Raw genomic sequence first — 23,656 nt, 5'->3', positions numbered from 1 at the left:
TTTAAGAGCAGATTTACAATACTCTAAAAATTAACTTGTTAGAATGTGAGTGTTCAGCCAGCAGGAATCCCTGCTATTCATGGTCACTGCTGTACAATGAGGTGTCAAACATAGTGATGTTAACATGGTGGCCAGCCATGTCCTGTTGTGATTATGTGAAGTGATATGGCACTGGAAAACACATCACCATGCAGCGATGATAAGAAGCAGCAGGGTTCCAGTGACAGAAAACATCACCATGTTTTTATACATTGAAGGAAACTATATTTGGATGGCAGAAATCCATTTTAATAGAAAATGATGCTTTTTAACTATATACGTTTTTAGCAATCTTTTTGCTTTACTAATGTTTAATGCTTGTTTAATTCTTTCAGGCACCACAAGGCAACCTAAAGAAGGGGAGGTGCCTGGTGTGGATTACAACTTTATTTCCGTGGAAGCGTTTATGGAATTAGAGCGAAGTGGAGCCTTACTGGAGAGTGGTACTTATGAGGGTGAGTTGGAAACTTTTAAGAAAAGATGAGACTAAATCCAGCAGTCGTTTGGTGAAAAAATGTAGAAACCAACGAAACTCCATCTGTCATTTTGCTAATACTAGTCCGTAAATCAATTGAGTCCTCTGATTTACACGACTTCTTTTGCACGAGTTTTTTAGAAAAGCGTCTTTCTATGAAAATGCTCTATTAGCCAGAGTAAAGGGAAGCTTCAAAGAACAGCTCTTTACTGAAATGGATGTCTATGTAATAACCAACATCAGTGGTTTTCCAGAATGTACATTATGTAATGCTTCATGTTTCTTGCAGGGTTCAGCTAGTCCCTACAAGACTTGCTCAATGAGAACAGGCTGCTGTAAATGAATGTAACCATGGATAAATAAATATAGATATTTTGTAAAGCGCTACTTTCACCTTGAACATCTTAAGACATTGGTTATTATGCTATACTTTATTATTGGAAGGTTTTAATGCTGTTATCTCCTAATTATTGTTACTTGTTTGTATATAGGTTATATGCTTACTGATTTGCAGATCAAACAATGTTGAAAGAGCTTCTATGCATTTAAATGGGTTGTTCCATGGTTAAAGTAAACTTTCTCTGTTAGATCATGCAGAACTGAACATTTTTTCAATTGGAATAACTTTAAAAAAAAATTCTCCTGGTTTAGATATTTCTGTTAAAATATTTGTTATTGCACACACGTACTGTATAGTATATATTCATAAGAAAAGCAGGACTTCCAGCACAGTCATAAATGAAATGTAGCTTTTATTGCATCTTCTAAAAGGTAACACAATGGGAAGCAGAGTATAAAAACAGGAATAGTTTGTATGTTTCAACGTATATAATCCTGGCTCTTAGTCATAGCGAAGCTTGATTCTCAGGTGCAACTTGCAATACAGTCATCTAAATGAGGCCTTTATGCCATAACTAGTGCTACTATACATACACAGTGGATATAAAAGGGCTACACAAGAAGATGAATCATTTCTGATTTTATGTCCACCCTCAATGTGACCCGCTATCTGTATAATTCTGTTGAAGAACAAACTGAAATCTTTTAGGGTGGAAAAATAAAAGTAACATAACGAATGTTGCATAAGTGTGAGCACCCTCTTATTTGGGGATGTGGTTGTGTTCAGAATTGGCTAATCACACTTAAACTCATGATAAATAGTAGTCCGTACACAGCAGCCATTATTTAGTGATTCTGATTTACCTCCTATAAAGTTCACCTCTTCTATTAAGATTTTCTTGCCATTTTTATAGCTGCATATTTCATCAAAAGCCTTGGTCTGTAAAGAGCTTACAGCACATCAAAGGGATCTGAAGTTATCAGTCAGGAAAAGGCGGCCAAAATGTTCCCAAGTCATTACATATACCATAGAATACAGTGAAGATGGTTATCAAGAAGTAGCTTAAATTTAGCACAACATAGGCATTTCCAACAACTGGACGTCCTTCAAAAATTGATGAAAAGACCAGAAGAAAATTGGTCTAGGAGGCTACCAAGAGGCCTACAGCAACAGTAAAGGGGCTTCAGGAGTTTCTGGCAAGTACTGTTTGTGTAGTGCATGTGCCAACCATCTCCCGTATTGTTCATATGTTCGGACTGTGGTGTAGGTGGCAAGACGGAAGCCTTTTCTAACAAAGAAAATCATCCAAGCCCAGCTATGTTTTGCCAAAACCTACATCAAGTCTGCCAAAAGTATCTGGGAGAACATGTTATGGTCTGATGAGACAGAGGTTGAACGTTATGGCTATAATTCCAAAGGGCATGTTTGGCACAAAGCCAACACTGTGCATCACCAAAAGATCACCATACACATAGTGATGTATAGGGGAGGCAGCATTATGCTCTGGGGTTGTTTTTCTGCTGCTAGAACTTCGGCTTTAGTCGAAGGACTGCGACTGTAATAAGAGGGCATCCGCTACGTCTAGAAGAAAGCAGGTTTCATTGCCAACACAGAAAAGGCTTCTTTTCTGTAAGAGCAGTGAGACTTTGAAACTCTCTGCCTGAGGATGTGGTGATGGCAAAATCCATAGAGGAGTTTAAAAGGGGACTTAATGTCTTTCTAGAGTGGAAGGATATTACAGGATATAAATCTTAGGATAATTGTTAATCCGGGTATACAGGCAGGTAGGAACTATTAGGGGTTGATCCAGGGATTAGTCTCTTTGCCATTAGGGAGTCGGGAAGGAATTTTTCCCCAAATGGGCTAATTGGCTCCTGCCTCTTGGGGTTTTTTGCCTTTCTCCTGGATCACCAACATAGGAGGATAAACAGGCTGAACTATGTTACTATGTAAAGTGGAGGGAATTATGAACAGTCCCAAATATCAGTCTATTTTTGCACAAAACCTCCAGGCCTCTGCTAAAAAGATGTAGATTTAGAAAAACTTCATCTTTCAGCACAATGACTCAAAGCAAACCTCCAAACCAGCAAAAGAATGGCTCGCCAAAAGATGATCAGAGTTTTGTAGTGGGCCCAGACCTGGATCACATTGAAGATCTGTGGGAAGAGGGTGCTATACACAGGATACCCTTAGCAATCAGACAGATTTGGAGCAATTTTGCAAGAAAAAGTGGGCAAAAATTGCCAAGTCAAGATGTGCCATACTGATAGGCATCTACCCAAAAAAACTAAATGCTATCATAAAGTCAAAGGATATATCAACAAATAATTAGTTTTATGGAGCCACATTATTATTATAATTTATTTTTTTTATTTTCAATCCTAAAAGATTTCAGCTAGATTTTCAATGGAATTGTACAGATAACAATGGGTCATATTGAAGGTGGAAATATTGTCGTATTTTTTTAACATGACAAAAACATGTTTGTTTTAACATTGAGTAGACTTTTTATATGGCCTGTATATCCGTTATCTCACACAAGTATACACACATTCATTATTGTACATTACACACAAATATGCTCAATAGACACATTATGTACATATATATGCACATACATATACACAAATATATACAGACCCACAGACAAATACACATACATGTATATACACAGATAGCACTGATACCTGTCCTATAGTTAAAGATCACAGAAGGAAATGAAGGACCTGCCAGCTTGTACAGTCCGTGACAGGCATGTGCACCTAGGCTGCTGCCCGACCAATCAGAGCAGACAGCTGGTGCTCCACCAATCAAGAAGAGCTCATTTGAGACAACAGAGAGAGGAAAGGAGAACGTTGTTACTATCTCCCTTCCTCTCTGATAGAGGCTGAGACTATGTTTGGCTAAGTCAGTGCCCTCCCTGTTATGATGACACTTGGGGCACATGCCCCGCTTTCTCCCCTGCTGCTGTTGTATTTAGTGCACAAAGAATTGCCTTACTGTATTTGTAGCAAACTCTCAACCATAAAGTCTGTATTCACCGTCGACAAACATATCTTAATCATAATATTATTCAGAAGTTGAAACAAAACTAAGTATTTACATAAAACTGAAAACTTCCTCCTTCAAGGGTTCAAGAAATCCAATTAATTTAACAGCACGCTGAGGAATGCTGATGTAATGCCATTACTTATGTTTGCTATATCTTGCTGTCTTTTAGTTTTCATGCACTTTATCCTCATAAAATGGCTTATGATTAATGATCATTTATATTAATAGCAAGCCTGAAAATACAGATTTGTAAAAACATTACAGAAGCCAAAAATGCTAGTTACTGCATTTGTAAAGAAGCTGCATAAAGTCAGCTGTGATACCAAGAAATGTACTAATCAATGAGAAACATGTCATGAAACCTGCGATCTGCTTCCGAACAAGATACTAAAGTAGACTAGAACGTCATAAATCCATCATTATGTATGGATCCGCTCTGCTGCGCTCAGCAGGTTAGTTTAAAAGCCTTGAAGCTCCATCTGAAAGCCTATTATTTATGTTACCAGAGTAGGTGATACATATAAATAATGTGTACGAGATTTATTGTTTTTGCTACTTGTAATCAACATTTGGCAACAAGCACTTCATCTGGTTCAGAACCGGATATGAAGGGAAGACATTTATATAAAATACTTTTTCACTGATGTTCTTCTTCCAAGTCATGTTTCCTGGTTTGTGAACTGTGATCATGAAATGCTTTTGTTACCACTAGAGATGAGCGAGCATACTCGATAAGGCAAACTACTCAATCAGGTAGTGCCTTATTAGAGTACCTGCCCGCTCGTCTCTAAAGATTCGGCTGCCGGCGCGGGTGACAGGTGAGTTGCGGGGGGGGGGGGGGAGAGGGAGAGAGAGATCTCCCCTCCGTTCTTCCCCGCTCACCCTGCCCCCTGCCGGCACCCGAATCTTTAGAGACGAGCGGGCAGGTACTCGAATAAGGCACTACCTGATCGAGTAGTTTGCCTTATCGAGTATGCTCGCTCATCTCTAGTTACCACCTACTTATGAATAGTCTAAGTATTTATTTATACTTTTAAAACATAATTCTAATAATAATGGGCTAAAAAGGCCAATTGTAGAATATGTTGAAAATAATGAAAACCATTTTGCCACTAGTTTTGCCGTCCGCTGTTTGAGTTACTGTGTGCTATTTATCAATATTGAACACGTATTGCACTAAAACATTATTAGTACCAAACCAACATCACAAATGGAGATATATTGTGGAAGAGACATATTGGAGTCCATCAGACTTTTGGCTAGGTCTCTGAGGTTTTGCTAGAAAGATTTGAGTCGTGTGCTGTGCTCTTCTTGTCAAAAGTGATGGAAACGCCAATGGTAAAAAGATGTAAACAGCCTTACAAATCTCATCACTCACATGTATGACCGTGTTGTAAAGTAAATGTTCGCTGTGGAATATTCTGTTTAGTGAATACAATTTTCAGCTCGGCAAAGCACAAATGAATCAGTGTGAACTGCGCATGCCCCGATGTTCTTCCCCGGCCCCTTTGCAGCTTACTACAAGCTATGTAACAGCTGACATAACACCGAGCCACAAAGACTCATGGCTTGTATTGGGGAGGTGAGCAGAAGTTTGGTGATTTTTTTTTTTTTTAATTTTTTTTTTTTGAGTGGGGAGCCCCTGGCTACACTGTGGATCCATGAAACAGAACATATTTCTAATAGTAAAACTATTACAAATATATTAGTTGTATATAACTGGATGAACCTTGGTTATTGGTCTCGGACATCTCCCTTAATACAACTCTTTACAAAGGCTCTTTTCACACTGGTTTTATGGCCTATATTTATAATGGAAGCTATGACGATGGCCAACCTGTCAAACGATATATACAAAACGGGGATCAGCAGAATGTATTAACTTTTAATGGTGTCTGTTCGGCTCCTGTCTAGGTTTCTGTGGTAGATTTCAGACTACATGAACGCCCAAGCGATATTACAGTTAGGCTGGGTTCATCGTGCCAGTATTTCTTTTTCCTAGACATCTACTATACAGAAACCTGATATTTAGTAATATTCAGACAATTCAGAAATCCATTCTCTACATTGTTAGAAGCATGGTGGCTCAGTGTTTAGCGCTGTTGCCTTGCATTGAGATAGTCGGTTTAAATCTATCCAAGGGCAACGACTTCATGGAGTTTGTATGTTCTCCTTGTGTTTGCTGTGGCTTTCTCTGGGTAATTCAGTTTCTTCCCACACTCCAAAAAGCATACTAATAGGCATGTTTTTAGATGGTGAGCCCCCATAGGAATAGAGGCCAATGTGAGTGATCACAATTTGTGTACAGCTTTGTGGAATATGTAGGTGCTATATAAATGAGTGAAATAAAGGAACAATTGGAGCAGTATGCATTGGCTAAACAGTAGGGATTATGATATGAGAAATGACATTGTTTTAGGTTTTGCATTTTATATACAGTTATTTCTTAAATATCCGGTGTTTTTTTAACTTATGACATCAGTATTTTCTCTATTACCTTTATAAACAAAAGCCTAATCCTTTTTATATTATATGTTACTGCTTGAATGCCGCATTATTTGAATGAATGGAAATAATTCATACTTGAAAGCTTTAAGCCTTGTTATTGTAAGCTTAAGGTTTATGCAAGACAGCTGGAAAATCTATATTAAATTGAATTTGTTGAAGCAGAACTCTTTAAATAGTCCTCATTTGGAAGGTTTTTCTTTCATACAGTGGGAGGGGCTTTATGTTGCATAGAACATGTTGAATGGCAGTTTGATGGTCAAATGAGGAATGTGTAGCACAAAGGCAATTACATGGCCATATCCTATTGGACTTCTATTATGGAATTCGTGAACTTCATTATTATCTGTGCATGGCCCCCTTAATGTGGGCATATTTGCGTGCCTATTTGTGCACCCAGAATGCACGCGTGTAATATGCAAAGAATAGAACTCACTGATTTCATTCGGTTCATTCGCATACACATAGTTTCCTGTGCATTTTGGTTACAGAAAATAAACCAAAACACAGCATGCACTATTTTCCTATGCATTTGTGCGGCCAGGACCTCCATAGAAATCAGTGGGAATACACAAATGCGTCTGAAAAACTGCGTCATTGCACAGGAAAAAGAACACATCTGGAAATCATTAAACTAAGTAGCCATTTCAATCAGTGTGTCTTTGTTTGCCACGTGCAAATACATCTGCCTCGCGGGCGCAAAAAAGTACAGTAATACGCTGATGCACATGCAAAAAAGCATCGTTCACATCACAACGCAGCAGTGTTCAGAGACCTAGTGTGGTTTTTAAATCCGCAGCATATCAATTGTTTGCTGCGGAATTCACCGCTTTCAATGAATTCTTGAGTTCTGCAGCAAAATCCACATGTCATATATGCAGATTTTGCCCCTGTACAGTTTGCAGCAGAAAATCCATTGCATACAGCTCGTTCCAAGTGGATGTACCCTAAGGCTTCTTGGACATGGACTTATTACAGCTCCATACAACTTCAGAGTTTTACAAAGCTGTAATACCTATGGGGCCTAACATGTGCCATATTATGGGTAGAATGGCACCATAAGGCAGCACATCAAATGCTTACAGTATGGCTCTATGGCACAGGACTGTATGAACACCATGTTCTTCCATCATATGCAGGTAAAAAAGGTAAAGTCCCCTGGTGCAAGCACCGAGCCGTGACAGACTCCTAGGGTGACATCACATTGGGGAAAGAAGACTGCTGGCTCTATTTAAGCATTAGTAGTCATTCTGAGGATTTCTGACGATCGATGGATTTCCATGCTGCAGCTTTTTTTTTTTTTTTTCCGAAACACAGTTACCACCCGTGTGAGCAGCAAAGATACGCAGCTAATATTTGTGACTCGATTGCGGCCATTCTTCATTCATGCGGTTTTTTTTTTTTAGGTTTTTTTTTTTACAGCGCATATCGGTGACTGTAAAAACTCATACGGTCGTGTGAAAGAGCCCTTATAGAGAGAACACCTGTGGCAATGTGTGAGGAACTGACAATAATTAAATCAGCTGTGCAATATTAAGGAAATGCTGAAAACCTAACCTGTTGGGGGTATCATTAGGGCTGGAGATTGGGGAAATACTGCTTTGGGGCTCTTTTTTACACAAGCGTAAGCGTTTTTATGTCTTCATGTCCACGCCGTTTATTGGCATGAATGGGTGTTTTTCCGCAATCACAGCGACCATTTTCTTGCCCATTCACATGACCGTGACCGACAGTTTTAGCGAAAATATGTTGCACCCTCTGCAAAAATCCTCGGGATGCCTGCCAATGCCTATATAGAGGTACCTGTAAGCTTTTTGCTGCGTTGGACACTGCTAAAATGCCTCCTTCTCCCTTTTTGTTCAGCTCCCATAGGAGTCTATGGGAGCCATGGACGTATATCAGGCAGAAGATAGTTCCAGAACTATATTTTTGCCCACTGTATATGTATAGGTGCCTATTTCAGTCGCATATGTTCCATTTTTCATAGTTCAACATTTTTATGTATCGTATATTCGCCCATGTGAACGGATGCATTGGAAATCAAAGGCTCAGATGATCACGTATATCGGTCGGGTGTAAAAATGTTGCCGTTTGTGCGCTCGTGTGACAGAATCCTTAAACTGTTGGAGGATATGAGAACAATCTAGGCAACAACTGTCAAATTTTGTTCTCTGTATTCTTCGGTTTCCATGTACAGCGGTGCAATTTATCACTGTCTAATTCTCTGACCTGAATATAATTAGTATGTTAGCTTTACCTGCTCTTATTATACTGCGCTGATGCATGATTATCGCATGGCACAGAGGAAACGAAAGCAGGGTGAAGCTGTATTCAGACAGAATGGTTAGAAATCTTATTGAAACTGCATCCAAATAACTGCAAGTGTCTTTTCTGGAAGGGAGTTACAGTTGCAATTAAAATTGCAACCACATCAACAACGAGGACAAAGACGTGTTCGGCTTCCCCAATGCAATTTTTAATGTAATTTTTATGGCGCCTCAACCACACAGTCTGAATATACCCTGAAATCTAAAAGAAATTCAATGTTATTGATTGTAGCAATAATAAGCCAAGAGTTTTTCATAAGCATTCAGGGGTGTGCGGGATGAAGGGTAAAGTTTCCTTCTTTTTTAAGGGTACATTCATATATCGCTGATTTGCTTCGGATTTTGGTGCAGATCCACCGCAGATTTCACCCATTAGATTTGAACTCCATTGAAACTGTGAAATCTGCTGCAGATCTGCACCAAACAAAGCCAATCTTAGGCTACCTACACACGTGAAGCTCTGCCTGATATCGCGTTCGTGAACGTGCGATTTACCCGTAGATGAGGTGTTCTTCAGACAAAAGCGCATTGCATCTGTGCCATTCCGATTCTCTCAGGTGAGTATCACATGCGATTGCAATGCAAGATTTCCCATTGAAATCACTGGGAAACACTTCCAATCCTCTCTCACACAGCATACGAGAGCTATTCGATGCATTAAAGGTCCCATTGAAATCAATGGTCGATGCGTTCCAAGAAATGCCAAGAGATATGACGCGCCGTGATTTTTTTTTTTTCCTGCACTGTGATGCAGAGAAACAATCACTCGTGTATATCACCCCATTCAAAAGGATGGGGTTGATATTTCCGTCGCCTGTGGACTTCCCTAGTGATCTAGCACAGCAGCAGCCCTCCACTAGTCTCTACTTACATGCATGCAATAGTAACATTTCCTACTACTGCTGACTAGTGGCCATAGAAGTCCGGTGCTGGACCCCTGGCGTCACGGCTCCCGTCGTTGAGTGGTGCTGCCAGTAGTAAAGAACATGACCACTGCAGACGCTGATTGACTTGTAAGCAAAGTCCGGAGGGACCACAAGAGAGTGAGCGCTGGATATCTGGGAGAAAAGTGGTGAGCGCTCTTATTTTGTTACGCACAAATGACTTTTTTTTTTTTTTCCCCCCGAAGTCCTATGACCCTTTAAGTGCCATTCAAAGTAATCTAAAAACAGAAATCTTCTGTATAATGGCAGGCAATACAGTGTCTCATCCGAAGACTTTCTGGCTAACACAGAAAGGTATGTTTTAGAGCACCGGAGGGTGATGTGCTAGGAAAGCTCTTACACTCATTTTGGCTGGTTTATATTTCTGAGAGGCAGAAAACTCAGCAATGACGTTTACCAATGGTCACAAACCTGAAGCTATGAGGTTTTAGCTGAGCGTATTGTAACATGTCTGTAATACAGATCCATGCTGCAGATGTGTTACTGATGACTGCACCACAGCATGGCATCAGTATTTCAGCATTTTATCAATCTCTGCCTCCATTGACTTTATGTTCTACTGTGCAAATACTGATCCGTATTCACCCAATGGAAAAGAATAGCATTATGGAGGCAGAAAAGAAAAAATAGGTCAGCTGTGTTTTTTAAAAAAAGATGCAGTGGGAATAGATGACACTTAAGTGATTATAGATGTCTAATGTTCGTTATCTTCAATTACTCTATGAGTTCCGTCATAAGTAATCAGAAAGATTAGAAGTAAGAAAGACGTAAACAAAGGGGCAGCTTAATGTGAATTTCTTAGCTCCTTAACCCCTTAAGGACCAGGGTGTTTTGCTCCTAAAGGACCAGACACTTTTTAGGGATTTTACCCATGTGGGGGTTTTACTGCCCTAATAATTTTCTTTTCTTCAGTTAGCAAAATTATTTTTGCTGTGTTTTTTCACTGACTTTTTCTTCTGTTTCTTAGTTTCATTGGGGATAAAAAGCTAAAAAAAATAATTTTTTAATTTCTATATTTAGACTAAAATAAAGTTTGGGGTTCCTCATTTATGTAATTTATTTAGCTTCGGATTACAGGGTGCATGTGGTGACTGTTTTAATTGGTGTCGGCTTTGGGTCATTTTCTTTTTCTTTTCTTTTTTTTTTAAGTATATATTTTTATTTTATTCTATAAATTTTTTTAACCTATTTTTGTAACTTGTTTTCACCATCTATATACCCCATGACATCACATAAAACCTCAGGGGGATATTCACATTGTGTTTTTTTTTGTTTTTTTTAATTGCATACTTTCCCCCTTTAACTTAAACTCCTATGCATGCCCCAACTACAGTGGAAAACGTCCCCTTGTAATGACATCAGTCACTAACAGAGCTGGTCAGAGTCTGCTAGCTATTCTGTGACAGAGGGAACCCGGCGGTCACGTGATCACCAGGTCGCATAGTGGAAGTAATACTTCGACTTATACTCTTTAGTACATAGTGCTCATTGAGCGCTATATAGCTTGGAATGGAGAAGGCAGAAGTGGTTGAAAACTGCTTCTCCTTTCTCCTCCAGGTCCTCGGCTGTGTCTGACTGCTGTGTCTGATTGCCTGTTCCTACTTGATTGCAGGAACAGAGGCTTTAACCGCTTAACGCCACAGGGCATAACTGTATGCCCTGTAGATGGCGTGAGATCAGAAGAGATCGCTTCACCAATAGCCGTCCTCCTGCTGCAACAGTGGGGGTGCAATGGAACAGCGACCCCCGCTGTTAACCCCTTCACTGCCTACATAGATCGCAGCATGTAAAAGGTTCACAGAGGGAGCACGCTCCATCAGCAACGTCATTGTTCCTCCGCGATGTAATCACAGAGTGTCGTCGGCATTGCAACAGGATGCCATATACAGGCGTCCTGCTTTGCCAGTGCCAATGCCTTATTGTTTGTTATAGTGATCATTGCAGGATAGAAGTCCCGCAGTGCTTTATCATAGCGTTCATAGGTGTTATGGATCAGGTCCCCTTCAGGGACATGAGTGTAAAAAAAAAATATCAAAATTGTTTCAAAATAATAAAAAAAACAACCTTTTTTGTACTTTTTCCCCTATTAATACAAAAAAATGCTAAAAATTAAAAAACCCCACATATTTTGTATCGTCGTAGCCGTAACAACTCACACAACAAACTGAACACACGTTTTATCCTGCACAGCAAAAAGCGTTAAAACAAAACTAAGAAACTGAGGCAAAATGCTTATTTTTTCATTTTGCCTCCCAAAAATCGCAATAAAAGTGATCAAAAAACCTACATGTACTCCAAAATGGTGCCCATTAAAAAATACAGCTTGTTACGCAAAAAACACGCCCTCACAGAGCTCAGTCCACGAAAAAAATAAAATTTTTGAATGAAGCGATTTAGAAAAAAACTACATTTCCAGAAAAAGGGATTTTATTGCGGAAAGTTGAAAAAACCTAAAAAAAAAAAAAAATCTTTTGATATCGTTGTAATTGTACCGAACCGCAGGGAAAAAAAAGGATTGTCGTTTATGCTGCATGATTAATGCTGTGAAAAAAAAACAATGGCAGAATTGATGTTTTCTCTCCCTGCTATCATAAAAAAAAATTAATACGTTTTTCAATAGTCTGTGTCCCCAAAAATGGTACCACTAAAAACTACAGTTCGCCATGTCCACACAAAAATAAAAAAGTTAACGGAAAAGTGGAGATGAAAGTCCCCAAAAAATTGTTCCGCCCTCAACGCCAAAATAGGTCATGTCCTTAAGTGTTTAATCCCGCGCCGTACTTCTACTATCGGCCGGTATTAATGTCCAGGATATATTTAAGTCCTGTATATTTACTGTGCTTGGTCCTTTTAAGAGGTTAAAATAAAGTGAGAAAGCTTTACAAATGCTGGAGTGGAATGCGAGCAGTCCGCCATATCCCTCCTGCCCATGAGGGGAGTGCCACGTTCATAAATAGTGTATATACCATGTTGATGACTCTGGCATGTATTAAAAACACCATGTTGCATCTATCGGTAAAAGAGCCAGGCTGTAGCATCTTTTGAAAAAAGCAGCTTTCAGAAGGTGACATTTGCCCCAAATACCATGTTTTTATTTAAGTATTTATGCCAACAAGCTGGAATACTTTGATAGATCTTCTCCATTGTTTCAAGTATATCGCACAATTTCCAGCTGGTAATTTCTTCTAGATCTGTCCATATATGAACATATTCGCATGCAAGATTAGAACCTGAAATATGCTCTATTTACATAATGTGTTCTTTATACACAGTACTGTAATTTTTATTTTTTTTATTTTAATCTTTATAACCCTAAATACATTTTTTGCCCCCAGGAGAAAAACTGTAATCATGTGAAAATCCTTTGATGTTTCCCAGATTTAGATGCTCTTATTGTCTACTTTTTTGAATTCCGTGTTGTTTTCTGAATGCTGTAGTATAAATATGAAGTGGGTTTATAGTACTGTTCTCTTACCTGCTTTTACCTAGTTAATATTCATCTCCTTTCCTTGTGATGCATCTTATTGCCAAGCTTTGTTCTGTTTGAAACTTTTATAAGAAACCATGCAAAAACACACAACTTTTTAGAATAGGCTGCTTTGTGTGTAGATGAGGAAGAACACTATTTCTAGCCACTATATGACATATTTATGGTATTTTTGCACATTTCCTCCCTCTGCAGACTGTAAATCGGTTTCTCAGTTCTCAGAATTGGTGAAAGGAGTCTTAGCTGTTTTGTTTTTTATACATTATGTACAGAGAACTGCATATTCTGCTTACTGGCAGTAATACAGACATAACCTCATCGTGTAGGACAGTTTACTGTAATGCTGAGTGTAGATGAGAATAAGTAGCAGTAAATCACTCACCATTAGTTTCCACAACACATCTGCGTGAGTCTCTTCTCTGTCCTTTTTCCCCTCCCCTTTGCTCTCATAGACTTTAATGAGGACAATAACTCATCCCACACCTAAACTTCCTATTTTGCCATAGTAACATATTCTGCCATTAAGTGATATTACCTATGTTCTCACTGACCAAACGTATCAACAATTATATTAAACAAGGGCAAAACTGACAGACAAGGGGGCAGGGGATGGGGGGAGGGTGGCAGGTATTGCACTGGGGGGTAGGGCCAGATTGTGTAGCCTGTTCCGGTAGAGAGCTACACCCATTCTCTGGTCTCTTTTAGGGGCGTTTCTGTATGTTCTACAGCCGACCCGAGTCCACACAATTTTTGAAGCTCTCAGAAGACCTGAAGGTAATCCAGGTCTGCCAGGTATTGTAGAATTTTTCCTGGGTATCACTCTCTCCCACATCCCATCTCATCAAAGCGCATAAGGTCGTTCAATTCCTCTACCCACATTGCTCTTGATGGCGGTGTTGTGGATTTCCATAGTCTGGGGATAACTCTTCTGGTGGCAAGTATGATAAATCTCAAGATGCCTCTCTTTACATTTTTAATTGATCCTTGGAGGACTGAGAGCAGAGCCATCTCCTGTGTAAGATTTAATTGCGTCTTACAAATATAGTTGTATACTTCCATTGTTTCCTTCCAAATGTCTACCACTCCCGGGCAGCTCCACCATATGTGAGACATGCTACCTATGTCTGCGTTGCAACGCCAGCGGTTAGGTGGTGTTTGGGGGTAAATTTTGTGCAGATGGTCGGGAGTTCTATACCATCTGGATAGAATTTTAAAGTTTAGGTCTTGTGCTTTGCAAGCTGGAGAAATTTTGTGACAGAGGATCCAGGCTCTCTCCCAGTCCTCCTTTTTCAAAGTATGTCCCAACTCTTTCTCCCAGGCCTCTATGTACGCCGGCCTCTGGGCCTCCGTCTCCCGATTCAGCATCATCTTGTATAAGGATGAAATCATGTGTCCCTGTGGGGATGCGGACATGGCAATTTGTTCAAAGGGTGTAAGGGTACCCGAAAGATTCACCCGGGGAACCAGAGACCCCACAAACCCCCTCAACTGGAAATATTTTAGCCATGAGCCGGGGCACGTTCCCCTCTCTCCCGTGATCTCTGTCAGTGTCTTTAAGCCCGAGTCTGACATCACATCTCTGATTCTTTGTAGTGGGGCTGTTTGTAGGCCTAGTATTGTAGGGCTGATTAGTGATGCCTTGAACTGTGGGTTAGTTATCAGGGGGGTTAGGGGACCTGGGACTGAGACCAAACTATTTTTTGGGGCGAATTCTGACCAGATCCTGAATAGCTGGCTTATGAATGGGGATATGTTAGGTATTGAGTCTATGTATCTGGGTGGGATCCACGCCGCCCCCCGTAAAGTTCCCGGTACCTTTGTGTGTTCTGCAGTGACCCACAGTTTGTGTATTAGATGTAACCAGAGAGGAAACCACAGTTTGATATAATAGAGGGTAAAGTTAGGCAGTCCCAAACTACCCCTCTCTTTTTGTCTGGTGAGAAGTGAGAGGCGCATACGTGGCTTCCTTCCTCTCCAGACGAACGCCGTGATAAGGGTTCAGAGGCGTTTTAAGAAGTAACTTGGTAGGTTCACCGGGACCGTCTGGCACAGGTAGAGAAACTTTGGCAGGGAATCCATTTTGATTACATTAACCCTTCCGCTCCAGGACAGGAATAGAGTTTTCCATTTGTTCCAGTTCTGTCAGGTATGGGAGAAAGTTGAGCTTGAATGCCTCGGTGGTGTCAGTCGGGAGCTGAATTCCCAGGTATTTTATTGAGGAGTGTTTCCATCGGAATGGAAACTGGGCCTACAACCGTGATGCCTCGGTCTGCGGCAACGTCACGTTCAGGACTTCCGATTTTTGTGTATTTACTTTATAGTTGCTTATACTGCCAAAACGTCTGAACTCCTGTAGGACTTCCGGGGTCCCCACACGTGGGTTGGACAAGTATAATAGAAGGTCATAGGCAAAAAGTGCCATCTTGTGTTCAATGTCTCCAGTCCGGGTACCTCTAATTGAGTCGTTCTGGCGGATCGCGTTTGCTGGCGTTTCCATTGTTAAAACATATAGAAACGGGGATAAGGGGCACCCCTGTCTGGTCCCGTTTGATATTTTGAAGGCATCCGACAGGGAACCGTTGACCCCGAATCTGGCTGTGGGGTTTTGGTATAAGGACATAATTTGGTCTTTCGTTTTCTGTCCCACTCCTATTTTGTCTAATGTGGCCAAGAGGAAGTGCCAACTGACCCTGTCGAATGCCTTCTCTGCGTCGACGGCTAGGAGACATAGAGGGCTATTAGTGTCTTTTGCTCTGGCTATTAGCAATAGGGATTTTACCGTATTGTCCCTAGCTTCTCTGCCCGAGATAAACCCTACCTGTTCCCCGTAGATCAAGTGCGGGATAATATTTTGGAGGCGTGTGGCGATCAGTTTTGCAAAGAGTTCTACATGTATATCGATGTTAAGGAGGGATATTGGCCTGTAGTTGCCACAGACCGAGGCATCTTTACCTGGCTTGGGGATGACCGAGATGTGGGCCATTAAGGTTTGCGCTCGGAAGGGACACCCTCGCTGCACCGTGTTGAAGGCTCTGAGAATCAGAGGAGAAATCTCCTCCCGGAAGACCTTGTAGAACCTGGCTGTGAAACCATCGGGTCGCGGGCTCTTGCCCACTTTTAGGTCTTTAATAGGTTTCTCGAGTTCCAATGCATTGAAGTCTTCATCTAGGCTTTCCGCTTCTTCTACTGCCATTCTTTTAGGGGCATTTAGTGTCAGGTAAGCCTCTGTCTCATTGTCTAGTTTTTGAGTGTCTAGCTGTGTTGAGTCCTTGATATTGTATAATTTGGAGTAGTACTTCCTAAATTCTTCTAATATGTCAGTTGTGGCGTGTACCTGTCCTCCGCCCTCTACCTGTATTTTGGGGATATGAGAGGGGGGAGTTCTGGGGTGGATGGCTCTAGCCAACGAGCTTCCACATTTATCTCCATATTCAAAAGCCCCTCTACGCAACTTGTCTCTATGTGCTAGGGAGCGTTGGTCGAGGATTTTGAGGATCTGTCGTATTAAGGGGGAGATCTCAGCTTTAAGGACATTGCGCTGATTTTTTGTTGGCCTCTTCTTTGGTTTGTAGGTTTAATATAATTTTGTGTAAGTTTGCTGAGTTCTTTTTTGAGTCTGGATCCATGTGAGATTAGAATACTCCTGATGACGCATTTTAACGCTTCCCATTGGGTGGGGGCGGGTGTTTGATCGTTTTGGTGAGCCGCTATAAACCCAGCAATTGCTTCTTTGATGTCAGAGACACATAAGGAGTCTCGGAGTAGGTTGTCGTTAAGCCTCCACGAGGTGGTCCCCGGGCGACCCATCCGCATCGAGAACCCGCCGTACACTGGGGCGTGGTCTGACCAGATAGTCACCCAGGGAGCACCCCGGGGAGCTATCCAACAAGCTCTGTGAGACCAGAAGCATGTCTATTCGTGTGTATTTATTATGTACTGCAGAGTGAAATGTGTAGTCTCTAGTCCCTGGGTGAAGGATCCTCCATAGATCCACTAGGTGTAGTGCATTTAGTGTTTTTTTTTGAGTAATTGTAGTACTGATCGGGACACGGAGGTCCTACCTGAGGAAGAGTCCATTTCTGGGTTCAGCACCAAGTTCCAAGACCCACTTGCGAACTCTGCTAAGGTCTTTAGGATCTTGATAGCGAAAGGCACTTGTTCCTGGTTAGGAAGGTAAACATTAGCTAGAGTAAATATCATATCTGACACCTCTAATTTCAGGAAGACGTATCTGCCCTCTTGATCTATCATGGATTCTTTTACAGTGTGTCTAAATCCTCCTATGTAGGGCAATTGATACCCCTCTGGCTTTCTTTGTGCGGTGGGGCTGTGGAACCAGGTGGGGTAGAGTTTGGTATTACATGATGGGACACAGTCTGTTCTGAAGTGTGTTTCTCGAAACATACCTACCTGTATTCTTTTTTTTTTTTTTGCGGAGGTGGTAGAGTATCTGGTTCCTCTTTTGGGGGGACGTTAAGGCCTTTAACGTTGTACGTGCTGCATGTTAGGTCAGCCATGGTCATTGTTGTGTGCGGGGAGCCATCTCGCGAAGACCTGCCCTATCTCAGTAGTGGAGGGTGGCTTGGGAAGGGAGGGGAGGGGAGACACATAAGGTGAACCATGTAAGGACAAAAACAAACATTCAATAACAAACTGAACGTCTATCTTCTCATGATAGTTTGCGAGGGCTAACTGTGCCATTGCTTCAAACTATAGTAGCAAAAAGGGCCGGGAGCTCTGTGAGGAAGCGTCTCACTCGCTCATCTGCTAGCAACGCCTCCGATGTTGAAACTATTTTGAAGGTAGTCCACTAACAGCATGCCCTCCTTATCCCAGAACACAGACGCCATCACCTTAGTGGCTGATTTTTGCACCCTGAACTTGTTTGGGCGAGGAGAACCACTGTGCCTCCACTTTTTTGACTGCTCCTTGGTTTCAGGGTCATACAAATAAATCTATCCTCCTGCTCCATAGTGACCAGTCTATCCAGGAAGTTCTTGTCAGTCCGGAAACGCTGACACATGGACCGGGAAGTTTTCACTCGCATGCTTTTCTGTTCTGTTGTCAAACATTTGGGGACCCACCTTGCAGATAGCTTCTTCATGTTCAAATGTTCATGGATAAATACTAGAGATGAGCGAACGTACTCGTCCGATCTTGATGCTCGTTCGAGTATTAGGGTGTTCGAGATGCTCGTTACTCGAGATGAGTACCACGCGATGTTCGAGTTACTTTCACTTTCATCTCTGAGACATTTGCGTGCTTTTCTGGCCAATAGAAAGACATGGAAGGCATTACAACTTCCTCCTGTGATGTTCCAGCCCCCTGCAGTGAGTGGCTGGGGAGATCAGGTGTCACCCGAGTATTTAAATCAGCCCCGCCCACGGCTCGCCACAGATGCATTCTGACAGAGATCAGGGACAGTGCTGCTGCTGCTATAGGGAGAGCGTTAGGAGTTATTTTAGGCTTGAAGAACCCCAACGGTCCTTCTTAGGGCCACATCTGACCGTGTGCAGTACTGTTGAGGCTGCTTTTAGCAGTGTTGCACTTTTTTTTTTTGTATATCGGGCGTGCAGAGCATTGCGTCCTCAGTCTGCAGTCATTGTACATAGTATAGGGCCAGTACTGGTGAGGCAGGGAAAGATATACTGTCTATATAGGCAGTGGGCTTTTTCAAACAAATTTGGGAAAAATACTATCTTTGGGCTGCCTGTGACCGCCTTGAGTGTACTGCGTCTCTGCTGGGGGTAGTAGTCCTAATTAATACGCAGCTAAGTGTTACAGCAGGCTTGCGCAAAATTCTTTCCTGGCTCTGCGTTGCCCGTTACATCACCGCCGTCATCCCGTCCAGAGGAAAACAGTCTGCAGTAATTTTACATAGTATAGGGCCAGTAGTGGTGAGGCAGGGACAGTGGGAAAGGTGAAAGAGATATACTGTCTATATAGGCAGTGGGCTTTTTCAAACAAATTTGGGAAAAATACTATCTTTGGGCTGCCTGTGACCGTCTTGAGTGTACTGCGTCTCGGCTGGGGGTAGTAGTCCTAATTAATACGCAGCTAAGTGTTACAGCAGGCTTGCGCAAAATTCTTTCCTGGCTCTGCGTTGACCGTTACATCACCGCCGTCATCCCGTCCAGAGGGAAACAGTATACATATATACGCTGCCTACAGGATCTGTCTGCTGTCTCAGCTCAGCCTTTAAAAAAATAGAAGCAAAATACTTAAGGCCTACTAGTGGCCTTTGGACACTTGACTGCTTCTGCGCTGTGAATTCCACTAGCTCAGTCATACGCACCTACGTCTCACTACAGGCTTGCGCAAAATTCTTTCCTGCCTCTGCTGTGCGTTCCGTAAGCGAAGTCAGCCTCCAACCACAGGCCAATAAGCGGCACATTTAATTACAGCGTTCTGTTTATGCACTAGGGGTAATACACCATGCTGAGGGGTAGGGGTAGGCCTAGAGGACGTGGAAGCGGGCGAGGACGCGGAGGCCCAAGTCAGGGTGTGGGCACAGGCCGAGCTCCTGATCCAGGTGTATCGCTAAGCCTACTGAGGACAGGTCTTCAGAGGGGGAGGCAAGTGCAGCAGCAGGGCAGGTTGGAAGAGGCAGTGCGGTAGCCAGGGGTAGAGGCAGGGCCAGACCGAATAATCCACCAACTGTTTCCCAAAGCGCCCCCTCGCGCCATGCCACCCTGCAGAGGCCAAGGTGCTCAAAGGTGTGGCAGTTTTTCACTGAGAGTGCAGACGACCGACGAACTGTGGTGTGCAAGGTTTGTCGCGCCAAGATCAGCCGTGGAGCCACCACCACCAGCCTCACCACCACCAGCATGCGCAGGCATATGATGGCCAAGCACCCCACAAGGTGAGACGAAGGCCGTTCACCGCCTCCGGTTTGCACCACTGCCTCTCCCCCTGTGCCCCAACCTGCCACTGAGATCCAACCCCCCTCTCAGGACACCGGCACGACCGTCTCCCGGCCTGCACCCACACCCTCACCTCCGCTGTCCTCGGCCCCATCCAGCAATGTCTCTCAGCGCACCGTCCAGCCGTCGCTAGCGCAAGTGTTTGAGCGCAAGCGCAAGTACGCCGCCACGAACCCGCACGCTCAAGCGTTAAATGTGCACATTGCCAAATTGATCAGCCTGGAGATGCTGCCGTATAGGCTTGTGGAAACGGAGGCTTTCAAAAACATGATGGTGGCGGCGGCCCCGCGCTACTCGGTTCCCAGTCGCCACCACTTTTCCCGATGTGCCGTCCCAGCCCTGCACGACCACGTCTCTCGCAACATTGTATGCGCCCTCACCAACGCGGTTACTGCCAAGGTCCACTTAACAACAGACACGTGGACAAGCACAGGCAGGCAGGGTCACTATATCTCCCTGACGACACATTGGGTGAATTTAGTGGAGGCTGGGACAGAGTCAGAGCCTGGGACCGCTCACATCCTACCCACCCCCAGAATTGCGGGCCCCAGCTCGGTGCTGGTATCTGCGGCGGTGTATGCTTCCTCCACTAATCCACCCTCCTCCTCCTCTTCCTCCTACGCAACCTCTGTCTCGCAATCAAGATGTGTCAGCAGCTGCACGTCGCCAGCAGTCGGTGTCGCGCGGCGTGGCAGCACAGCGGTGGGCAAGCGTCAGCAGGCCGTGCTGAAACTACTCAGCTTAGGAGAGAAGAGGAACACGGCCCACGAACTGCTGCAGGGTCTGACAGAGCAGACCGACCGCTGGCTTTCGCCGCTGAGCCTCCAACCGGGCATGGTCGTGTGTGACAACGGCCGTAACCTGGTAGCGGCTCTGCAGCTCGGCAGCCTCACGCACGTGCCATGCCTGGCCCACGTCTTTAAATTGGTGGTTCAGCAGTTTCTGAAAAGCTACCCACGCTTGTCAGACCTGCTCAGAAAGGTGCGCCGGCTCAGCGCACATTTCCGCAAGTCCAAGACGGACGCTGCCACCCTGCGCACCCTGCAACATCGGTTTAATCTGCCAGTGCACCGACTGCTGTGCGACGTGCCCACACGGTGGAACTCTATGCTTCACATGTTGGCCAGGCTCTATGAGCAGCATAGAGCTATAGTGGAATACCAACTCCAACATGGGCGGCGTAGTGGGAGTCAGCCGCCTCAATTCTCTACAGAAGAGTGGGCCTGGTTGGCAGACGTCTGCCAGGTCCTTGGAAACTTTGAGGAGTCTACCCAGATGGTGAGTGGCGATGCTGCAATCATTAGCGTCACCATTCCTCTGCTATGCCTCTTGAGAAGTTCCCTGCAAAGCATAAAGGCAGACGCTTTGCGCTCGGAAACGGAGGCGGGGGAAGACAGTATGTCTCTGGATAGTCAGAGCACCCTCATGTCTATATCTCAGCGCGTTGAGGAGGAGGGGGAGGAGCATGAGGAGGAGGGGGAAGAGACAGCTTGGCCCACTGCTGAGGGTACCCATGCTGCTTGCCTGTGATCCTTTCAGCGTGTATGGCCTGAGGAGGAGGAGGAGGATCCTGAAAGTGATCTTCCGAGTGAGGACAGCCATGTGTTGCGTGCAGGTACCCTGGCACACATGGCTGACTTCATGTTAGGATGCCTTTCTCGTGACCCTCGCGTTACACGCATTCTGGCCACTACGGATTACTGGGTGTACACACTGCTCGACCCACGGTATAAGGAGAACCTTTCCACTCTCATACCCGAAGAGGAAAGGGGTTCGAGAGTGATGCTATACCACAGGACCCTGGCGGACAAACTGCTGGTAAAATTCCCATCCGACAGCGCTAGTGGCAGAAGGCGCATGTTACGGCACTCTGCCCCCCGAGCGCCAGTTGGGGTGCCCTGATCTCCCGCACCCCCGCTGTCCCTGCCTACTTGCCTCGGCCCTGGCTAACCCCAGGCGGACAACTGGACGGCGGTCCCTGCCCTGGCTAGGGACCTGGCGACTGACAAGCAGGAACCTACCTAATGGGGGGAACAGAGTGCCGACAGAGGAGGCAGATGAATCAGACCAACAAACTGACAAGGCTGGAGATGGAACTCGCAGGCCAACTGGCAGGGTGCTGGATAGCAACTAGTGCTGACTGGGCCAGACTAGATTAGAGGCAAACAGAACCAACAAAAACAGACTGAGTAACAGGGGACCAGAGGGAGCTGACCGACAACTAGGGACTGACTGAGGAGAACCGCAGCCAGACTGGCTAGGTGCATGCAGAACCAATAACCGGCAATGGGTTCAGTTCACTGCCAGTCTTTTAACCACAAGGTTCCGCCCAGGGGCGGAGAGTGGGAGGAGGCAACTCCACCCACTGCTGTATAAGAAGCACAGAGGAGTGCGGGCGGCACCCTACGGGCGGGCACGCCCACGCCGCCGCCCACTGGCCAACTCAAGCTGCTGGGATGACCTCGACACAGGGCTCCAGGAGCCGACGCCAGAGCGACGCACGCCGACCGCGGGACCCCATGCCGCACTGTATGGTAACAGCGCAGTTCCGAGGGCCAGGTAGCAGGGGAGGCACGGAGATCAGGCAGCATGTACAGCACAGGCAGGGGAACGCTGTCCAAGGCCTTTGACAGCTTTCTGGCTCCCCAGCAAGACTGTGTCACCGCTCCCCAGTTAAGGCTGAGTCGGCGGGAGCACTGTAAAAGGATGGTGAGGGAGTACGTAGCCGATCGCACGACCGTCCTCCGTGACGCCTCTGCCCCCTACAACCACTGGGTGTCGAAGCTGGACATGTGGCCTGAACTCGCGCTGTATGCCCTGGAGGTGCTTGCTTGTCCTGCGGCTAGCGTCTTGTCAGAGAGGGTGTTTAGTACAGCTGGGGGAATCATCACGGATAAGCGTATCCGCCTGTCAACCGACAGTGCCAACAGGCTTACAATCATAAAGATGAACAAAGCCTGGATTTCCCCAGAGTTCTCTTCTCCACCAGCGGACAGCAGCGATACCTAAACAATACGTAGGCTGCACCCGCGGATGGAAGCATCGTTCTCTATCACCCTCAAAAACGGGGACCTTTTAGCTTCATCAATCTGTGTATTATATTCATCCTCCTCCTCCTCCTCCTCCTGAAACCTCACGTAATCACGCCGAACGGGCAATTTTTCTTAGGCCCACAAGGCTCAGTCATATAACTTTTGTAAACAATGTTTATACGTTTCAATTCTCAATTCAATAAAGCGTTGAAACTTGCACCTGAACCAATTTTTATTTGAACTGGGCTGCCTACAGGCCTAGTTACAAAGTAAGCCACATTAACCAAGGCGATTAATGGGATTCACCCACCCTCTTGGTTGGGCATGGGCAATTTTTCTGAGGTACATTAGTACTGTTGGTACAGCAATTTTTTGGGCCCTTGCCTACAGTGTAATCCTAGTAATTTTTAGCCCACCTGCATTAAAGCTGACGTTACCTCAGCTGTACTGGGCACTGCAATGGGATATATTTATGTACCGCCGGTGGGTTCTAGGGAGCCACCCATGCTGTGGGTCCACAGGGACTTCACATT

At 44.3% G+C, this 23,656-nt stretch overlaps 1 protein-coding gene across 5 annotated transcripts in view; it reads left to right on the top strand.

The window, feature by feature from the left end:
* Positions 1 to 23,656, top strand: part of MAGI2 (membrane associated guanylate kinase, WW and PDZ domain containing 2) — a 955,112-nt gene that overhangs the window by 539,965 nt on the left and 391,491 nt on the right. For all 5 annotated transcript variants that reach the window (XM_066592005.1, XM_066592007.1, XM_066592003.1 and 2 more), the window contains exon 3: positions 375 to 494. In XM_066592005.1, the coding sequence (XP_066448102.1) occupies positions 375 to 494 (120 nt within the window). The remainder of the gene's footprint in view (positions 1 to 374; positions 495 to 23,656) is intronic.

The sequence above is a fragment of the Eleutherodactylus coqui genome, chromosome 2, assembly GCF_035609145.1.
Source record: "Eleutherodactylus coqui strain aEleCoq1 chromosome 2, aEleCoq1.hap1, whole genome shotgun sequence".
NCBI lineage: Eukaryota > Metazoa > Chordata > Amphibia > Anura > Eleutherodactylidae > Eleutherodactylus > Eleutherodactylus coqui.
This window is presented reverse-complemented; position numbering and strand designations above follow the sequence as displayed.